This window comes from Diadema setosum, chromosome 19 (genome assembly GCF_964275005.1).
Source record: "Diadema setosum chromosome 19, eeDiaSeto1, whole genome shotgun sequence".
Classification (NCBI taxonomy): Eukaryota; Metazoa; Echinodermata; class Echinoidea; order Diadematoida; family Diadematidae; genus Diadema; species Diadema setosum.
Window position 1 is genome coordinate 843,048 of NC_092703.1, and position 9,369 is coordinate 852,416.

The 9,369-nt window shown below is 40.5% G+C and overlaps 1 protein-coding gene across 1 annotated transcript; it reads right to left on the minus strand.

The window, feature by feature from the left end:
• Positions 1-325: 325 nt before the first annotated feature.
• LOC140242868 (uncharacterized) lies at positions 326-9,361 on the minus strand. Its single transcript, XM_072322614.1, has 5 exons — positions 9,193-9,361; positions 3,992-4,058; positions 3,297-3,419; positions 2,167-2,266; positions 326-952 (listed from the first exon to the last, which is right to left on the minus strand). The coding sequence occupies exons 1-5, from the start codon at positions 9,359-9,361 to the stop codon at positions 419-421; spliced, it is 993 nt and encodes a 330-aa protein (XP_072178715.1). The 3' UTR covers positions 326-418.
• Positions 9,362-9,369: the final 8 nt, after the last annotated feature.

Below are 9,369 nucleotides of genomic sequence, written 5' to 3' on the forward strand. Positions count from 1 at the left end.
TCATGTGTGTTTGGGTAGGAGTTCTCAAGGAGTTGGGAATCCCCCTTTCTTCCCGTAATTATTAAAAAAAAAAAAAATCACGGCGAGATTGCGTCCGGATAATAGAGAGATCCGGATAAAGGGAGGCCGGATAATAGAGGTTCAACTGTAATTGCAAAACATCTCATAAGTCAAGAAAAATCAGTTTTCTTTTGGAAAGTTACAAGCTTCTCCACCTTCAGAAGTATGTTATTTTGCCTGAACAATGTAATGAGAAGCATGTTCATTTTTCATCATAAATCAAAAACAACTATTTTTAAAAAAAACTTTGTGAAAATAACTGAAACACATTATTGTATTCGTACGGAACTGACAAATGCAACACAAACAACAATAAAACTAAAGCAACAACAAATGATTACCAACTGCAATCATGACACTAAGGCCGGCTTAACTTGGAGTTTGGTCTTTTCTTTATCGGAGACACTGTGCCTAAGCCTGCTTGTGATACGCCTTGCTTGCTCCCAGCATCATCACTACCACCAATCCCACGCTTACGGCTTCTCAACGGAGGAGTGCCACTTTTGGTTGTTCTCCCTTCCCTTGAATGTCTTTGATTATTTGTTTTCCTCTTTCGACTGTCCACCTCTCCAGAGCTGCTAGGATTAGTCTCATTACTAGACTCCAGACTTTCTGCAACAAGTTTGTTTGGAATGTGGTGTGTCTGAATGTTAGTAGTATGTTTCTTACTAGGACTTCCGTTCCTTTGAGAGTCTGCCATTTTGCTGCTTGTGAATTCCCCTCTGCTTTCTGACTGTCCATTGGTAGTGTGTGTACCCTCACGCATAGGGGTGGAACCAACCAGCCTGGCCATGGAAAGTCCCAATGTCCCTGCCTCCTCTTGATCTTCAATCTCCAGACACTGCTCTATGTTGGCAATACGTTGATGCATGGCACACATCAACACCTGCAGCTGTGAGGATTAATTCAAGGATAACAATCAATTATCGTTCATCACTCTTGGCTCATACACTTACATGTATGTGCTAATGAACCTAATAAGACTCACCACTCAACTGTCCATGATGATATTCAGCTCTCTTCCACTAATAAACAAAGAGCTGTTTCCTTTCCCATTACACTAGACCCTAAATATCAGATATACACACATCTGGGATGTGATGGTAACAAGAGGCATCCAAGCAACTCTAATCCTTACATTGTACCTATGAATACAGTCTGACAAGTTATCCGGCTGTGTCAGTAGGTGCTCATTGGGTTTTCATGAGTGACTTGGCCAAATGTGTGAGAAATAATGTTTATGTATACATGAGTACAAGTAGGCTGCCAACCCAGTAGTAGCTAGGTACAATGTAAGTAGTGCACACTGTAACAGTGGTGTAATCTAAGCTAGGAAACTTAAAATTACAGTAAATGTTACATGGAAATTAAAAAATGTTTTTGTAAAATTTATAGCATATTTCTGTTGGGACTTGGATTTATTACAGGTATATCGTGTAAGTTTTGTAGGAATTTTAATTGTGTTTGAAATCACTTTTTTTGGTAGGTTCAGTGTATGATCATATCTAGATGACAGAGGAGTCCACAGAAGAGATGGCAGCATAATCGAAATTGGACTGTACTCAGTCAGAGTTACCATAAATATGTGAAACTGTGTTACTGATCGAAACAGAATAAATGGTTGCTAATATATAAATCAAATCCTCTTATTTTTTGGTTTCTCTCTCTGATTTTGGTACTAAACAGTATAACCCTAACCCTATAATGGCTATATTATGATCAGTCCAGAGACAAAACCAAGAAAACATGGACTGATTTTTTGGACTGAAATTACAGCTATATCTGTTTATGAATGACTGCATAAAAGTATCAAAGTACTTTGGGGGGAAAAATACAAGATATTTATAACAGAGATAAACTGACATTGGGATTGTTTCCCCTGATCTCTAAACTTTGGTTGCCATGACAGAAGTGTGTATCCACACATTTTAAGAACACTAGATGGTGCTATTACACCACATTAAGAAAGGGCCTGACGGTAAGTCTGGTTGTGGCATGACATAGATGCCACACACACACAAAGTCACGTTTGTGATTCTTATGAAGTCTCATAACATCTTTGTGTTTGATCCTACAGATAAGTCACATGAACTTCTTTCAGCTCACCTTGAGAGTAGTTTCTTTCAGTGCTTTCAAACTTGTGCTGCTCTCCACAAGGTTGTCAGAAGCTGCCATGGCTGCAGTATTTGCTGATCCTACCTGGTACCTACAAAAGACCACACAATGCACCTGATATCAAGACGTCACATTCAAAGAGGGTTTTTTTTTTTTTTTTTTGAGAAATTTCTCTTCGATTTCCATCAGCAGATGTAAAATTGTTAGAAGGGAAACTCCATAATACCTACAGATATAACAAGATATCTGACATTGAGAAAATTTTTTTTTGCAGTCCAGATTTTCTTCCATATGTGTCAATTAACATTATTCCTATTATCAGCTACAATGATATGACTGCTTTGATAAGTAAAATGTCATTTACTGATTGAATGTGATAAAGCTAGAAAAAAAAATCCCACTGAACATGTGACCATTACAAAGTCCAAGAGCCAACATGCCCAGCACATTATACCCTTGTCCTTTGTCCGCACCGTTGCTTGGTTGTATACAAAGCAGTGTTCATGCTAACATACATGGTATGGAATATATGGTATGGCCCATGCAACTCTATCCACAGTATTGAGATCTACACAGGCCTGTGTGCTGTGATGCCACATGATTTCGGACCACAGACCTCAATGTGCAAGGATTATTCCCTTGCATACAATTTGCTGTAACTTGCCAGACATTTTACCAAGCATTCTACAGACCATCTTACCCTAAAAGTTTGATGCGATCACATTATGTGAGAATGCAACACACCTTTTCCGGTAACACAGACAACAGTACTATTTGTGGAATTAGGAAGACTAGTTAATCCCTATTCACTTACAGATAGGTTCAGGATAGCTACAGAGCACTGCCACTATAACGAACTTGGGTACAACAAAATTTTGTCACAACAAAAGTAAAAATTCAGGCCTCATACAGGGTAACTATTATATATATCTTCATAATATTTATAATGAAAAAAAAAAACAAACAAACAAACTGCCGGTAATGGCAGTCGCCTGTTCTGTATGATGATAAGCTAACGAAGCAATGCCCTGGATTACTGATCTCATACACTTGGGTAATTTAAAGTCAGCATACAGTGTATTTTAAACTCCAGGATCTATCAAAGGCAAAGGGAAACTTACACTGAGACACTGTCTACACTCAGAGTGAATGCATCCCGTAGGTCATCCAGAACTCTGGGTGTAGTCTTGTAAGACTTGCCCACCACAGACTGGCAGCCATTACAGATGAGGGGAGTGTATGTACTGTGTAGAAACACATAATAAGGGAGAAATGTTTAAGATGAATTATGAAGTATGTGACATTTATTCTCAGAGTATCAACCATCTCTTCACTCTTCTGCAGATGAAAAGACAAGTTCACCTTTAATATGCATGTGGGTGAGAAAATACAGCAATATAACACATCAGTAGATGATTGAGGAAATCACACAATGTTATAAATTTTTGAAGTTTCAGTGCCATCATCACTAGATGAGAAGACTACTACAACTTGTTGTGTGTTGTTCAATTTGCGATCCAACTGTGATTGGTGAAATTCACAAAAATTACCCCCTCTCAAAAATAACTGCTTATACAGTAAGTGACCCTATTCAAATCGATGATTATTGCATCAAGTTGTTTGTGATTGCAACTGATTTACAAACTGCCATTTCTCAATGCAAATACACAATTATTCTAGTGTTTTTATCATGGCTGTAATAATTGAAAACACTTGTATCATCCTTGCATGTCTATGTCGATGTAGGACAATTTGTCAATCAGTAGTAATAACTGACCTTCCTTGATCAATTTGTCAATCAGTAGTAATAACTGACCTTCCCTGATCAATGCCATCTGTGGATGTCACCAACTTTGTAGATAACTCCACTGATGATGTTACACCTAGAGTGCAGAAAGAAAATAACAACACATAGTTCAGAGTATTAAAGAATGAGATCGTACAGGACTGAAAACTTTATAGCTTTGCCTAAATGGGATGAAACCATATCAGCTGATCACAGAGAAAAGTACAGTAGTTTGTAAGAATTGAATGGTATAATTTCAATCATTTCACTTTGGGCTTAAGTCATATAACACAGCATTGAAATGATGCTTAGATTCTGTCATTATATTTGAGCACCTTGTCCACATGACTAACATTGATTACTGGGGAATGACCTTTGGTGCATAAACATAACTTCTGCTTATAATGTAATACAGTTGTCTTAATATCCAATGCATGGCATTTACCTCTTCTATGATAGATGTAGTTTCGTTTCATACATAATAACATACCTTCTACTCATTTCATGTTCCACATTTAAAAGTTTCTTCAAATTTTGTGACAATGAAATGTAGAAAAACATGTACAGCATCCCTCATAAATACAGCCCAACCTCTCTCATCCGGCCTCCCTTTACCTGTATCTCTCTATCAACCGGGTGCAATCTTGCTGTTTTTGTTTTGCTTTGTCTTTTTTTTTAATAACAATTACGGAGGCAGAGGGGGATTTCAAATTCAAATGAAATTTCTACGCACGCTACAAATAAACCTATGCTTTTGCACATGGTCGAAAATTTACATGGAGGTTTTTTAAATTCCTCCCTGGTTAAATACCTCAAGAACTCTTGTGAGCTGACAGTGCAGTACAACTATGAAATGTACAAGTAAAACTTCATACAACTATGACTCATGAGTGACACTTGTCATACACATACTCACTCACCTGATCACCTAGGGCCATATTCTGGGAGCTAATTAAATGTCTGATTAGCACTTAATTACCGAATTGGTATTCTGAGAGCATGATTAAGTAGGGGATATATTAACTACCATAGCAACAAGCGTTTTGGCGGGAAGGACCTACGCGTTTGCGCGTATCAATGCGCGTGCACCTCTGAGAGGACTTAATCACAGAGTTAATTACGAATCGGTATTCTGAGGGTGTAATTAAGTATGAAAGTTAATGGAAAACTTAATGATACCAAAGAGTGTCATTAACTACTCCGATACCACGCATTACATCGTGTTTTCTCTACCACAACGATGCTTACCGTCTTCGGTAACCGAGGAGCGGTTGAATCTTGTTATCATGGTATCCGTAGAATTCAGAGAAAAAAAGCAATATAGCCGATCTTCGAGGAATTTTGTCATTTTATATGAGCAAAGAGGTTGAGATCTTTTCGTGTGCGTAGGTGAGGGGTTGTAATCAAATACCGGAGTGTGCGCACGGAGCTCTTGGGTTGTAATTACAGGGGGCGTGCAGGAGCGCGCATTGAGGGCATATTTGCGCGTGTAATCATCATTTTGGTTTCTAGCAACGCGTCTGATTGGATGGAATAACAATTAGATGGGAGGGACCTAAGATAATTACAGGGGACTTAATCATACCTTAATTACATCCTCAGAATACCGATTTTGCCCATGATTAAGGGCCTATTAACTTCACGACTTAATCACGAAGTTAATTACAGACTTAATTACGACCTCAGAATACCACCCCTGCCTAGGCCTTGCCAAGGGCCAAGGTAAGTGGCCTTGCACATCTTCATTTGACTTGTTATGATAGTGTAATCTACAAAATAAACTAGAGAAATGCTGAGAGCCCAGACCTTTGCCAAGCAGCTCATCTCCACCACTGTTCTTGTTCTTCCAAAGAGATCTGTGATTTCCAAACATCCGTATGCATGCTGAAATTGCCCAATTTCCTAATGTAGAAGCCTTTCGTTATGTCATCAACTTCCAGCTGCACGGCGTGCCCCACCCTAGCAGAAACTGAAGCATGCACTTGAATTGCATATGCAAACCTAAAAAATGCGCAACTTGAACTCTTAAGTTCATTGACCCCACCTGCCAAAATATCGAAGATCACTATCAAAATTTAAACATCTGATCTGTTCCTTCAGCTGACAGTGCAGTGCAGTGCAGTTGCCTGCGTATTGGAACCGACTACGCAAATTGTGACCTGACCTGAAAGCAGTCAGCACTGCAGCAGTTAACTAGTGTATGTGAACAAAATGTTTTCGCCTCCTCCCAGATTCCTACGGGCCGACTGACCCTGTCGTCAGAAATTGTTTCAGCGCCATCTCCATCTGTGGGATCATTCCGAAACTGACTACTAACGGTTGATCACAGGGCTTGTGCCAAAAGGGTAGGTTGGGTGGTGGCGCGTCGCGTTAATGGGAACACCATCCTTCGTCCAAAGCCCCCCCGGTTTTGCCGAAAGGGTGCGTTGGGAGCGTTGGGTCGCGTCGCGTTGACTGGAACCCCACCCTTCGTCCAAAGCCCCCCCCGGTTTTGCCGAAAGGGTGCGTTGGTACTTTTTCTCATGTAATATTAAAAGACGAGTTTTGAATTTATATTTAACCTTCAAACAACCATTTCAAAGAGGCTATCGTCCGGATTGGTTTACACTCTATTACCACTTGTTCTACAGCCAGTTGGTCTAATAGACTGTTTAATATCAGTTGGTCTAATAACCAGTTGGTCTAGTCATCATTTCGTCCAATTACTGTTTGGTCTAATTGTTATTTGGTTTAATTACTATTTGGTCTACAGTCAATTCGTCTAATAATAGCCATTTGGTCTATTTTTGGTCTATTATGAGTTGGTCTAATTCCATTTTGTCTAATCATCAAATGGTCTAAAATAAAACCAAATTTGTCCAATATAAATTTGGTGTACACATCAATAAAACGGGTCCCCCCCCCAAAAAAAAAAAAAAATAGCCCAGTTGGTCATATAGACGAAACGATGATTGGACCAAATGGTACCTGATTAGACCAGGAGGCTGGCTATTAGACCAAATGGCAATAAGATCAATGGTTATTAGACTAAATGGGTGTAGACTAAATGATGATAGACAGAGGCTAGACCAACTGGGCAATGGACCAAAATTAATGTGTACACCAAATTTATATTGGACAAATTTGGTTTTATTTTAGACCATTTGATGATTAGACGAAATGGAATTAGACCAACTCATAATAGACCAAATCGGTATTTGATGATATAAATTGGTGTTAGACCAAAAATAGACCAAATGGCTATTATTAGACGAATTGACTGTAGATCTAGACCAAATAGTAATTAAACCAAATAACAATTTGACCAAACAGTAATTGGACGAAATGATGACTAGACCAACTGGTTATTAGACCAACTGATATCAAACAGTCAATTAGACCAACTGGCTGTAGACCAAGTGGTAATAGACTGTAAACCGATCCGGACGATAGCCTCTTTGAAATGGTTGTTTGAAGGTTAAATATAAATTCAAAACTCGTCTTTTAATATTACATGAGAAAAAGTACCAACGCACCCTTTCGGCAAAACCAGGGCAGGGGGGCTTTGGACGAAGGGTGGGGTTCCAGTCAACGCGATGCGACCCAACGCTACCAACGCACCCCGGGTTTCGGCAAAACCGGGGGGGGGGCTTTGGACGAAGGCTGGTGTTCCCATTAAATGCGACGCGCCACCACCCAACCCACCCTTTCGGCACAAGCCTGATCACAGTGAGCAGTGGCTAGTTATTTTCTTAAAATTTTCTAGACTCTATGTCCTAGTAAATATCTGTAAATAAACTGTAGTGTATTATAATGTAAATAGATCTAGCACAGTCTGCAAGAATCTTCCGCCTATTGACTGATTGAAGGAGGCAGACTTAATCAGAAGAAGAAGAATCATCATCATCATCAGAAGAAGATGATGATGATCCATATCCAGATCTAGACAGAAAGATCCGTCTGTCCGGAGGACTCTTGTTATATTTTGCCATTAACGCTGTCCTCCCACGGAGGGGATCCGTGAAGCCAGACGCAGGGGTAAATTACAGAATACCAGCAACCAATCACGGAGAGCGCAAATCGCTCTGAAAAGAGCGTAATTACGCTTGCTGATAGCAACCATCAAAAATATTAATCCGCTCTGCGATACGGTCCGTGATTCGGCTGTCGACGATTGCATTTGTTTACGTGTGTTTTCTTTGGTCTGTGCGGTGAGAGTGTGGTATTCATACGTGGTTTTCGGGGGTTTCGGGGGTGTCCCCCGATAGCGATAATAATGTAGTTCTAGATCCTGACGATGCTAGTCTAGACTAGCCGTTAAAATTTACCCGAATTTACGATGTATACTCACGTTTTTTAGGAGTTGAGGGTAGTCCGTATCGTAGAAAACGATAGAAATTTAGGTGAGACTAGAAAACAATCACTTATCTAATTGCTGGTGGTAGCTTACAATAGAGCTTACGCACTGTGTGGGTGCGCTTGACAGCCCACCATATTGACTCTATGCATGCATGCATGTGCAGTACACACATCATCCACACATAACAGCTAATGCGTACGTGTGGCAGTGGTAGCGCGTATTGAGTCTGCACAACGCGCGCATGTTTACTAGTACAGTGTACAGTACGTATAGCAGTTGAGCGCGCACAAATACGCGTATACGCGCTGCCTTGCCAAACTAGTGTAGTGTGTGATTGATCGTGATGACTTGTGTCGAAAAGAGATGAAGGAAGAAGGGCTGCCAGCTGTGATGACGTCATCACGATTAAAATAGTTCCGTCAAAATCGGCTCGATTTTCTTCATCGTCGATTTACTCGAGTTATCTTGATTTAGAGCAGTTTTCCTCCGAAACCACTCAATTTTCATAAAAATTGTGTGCTCAACCTACTTTTTGTCGGCCGTTCCGTTCCCGGGCTTTTAGGGGGCCCCAAACGTCGGGAAAGACGAATTTCGGGCTGAAATTCATCTCTAGGGGAGAGCCGCCGGAGGCGGGGCCGAAGGCCCCGTCTCCGGCGGCTCTTATACGCACCAATATGCTAATTTATATGACGCAAAACCGGTATTCTGTAATTTCCCCAGACGCAGTCTCCGCGGAACATTCCCCGACGGACAGATACAGACCGATCTTTCGGTCAAATCCAGATCCAGCTACCTACAGTAGGACTGCAACGTGGCAACAATAAACATAATATATGGGACTACGCTAAGTAGTCCACAGTGCATTAAGACCAACCAGTTGCTATTTACTTACGATCCAGAGTAATTGCCTTCAGGTCATCATTAGCAGCCACAAAGGCTAATGAATCGCTCAATATCGTGTTACATTGCTGGCACTGGAAAACAATAGGTAAATCGTTGCTCTCCTGTCCAGCGATATTTTCGGGCTCATCAACAGCTGGCTCCTCGACGACACCGTCCATGCTTTCAC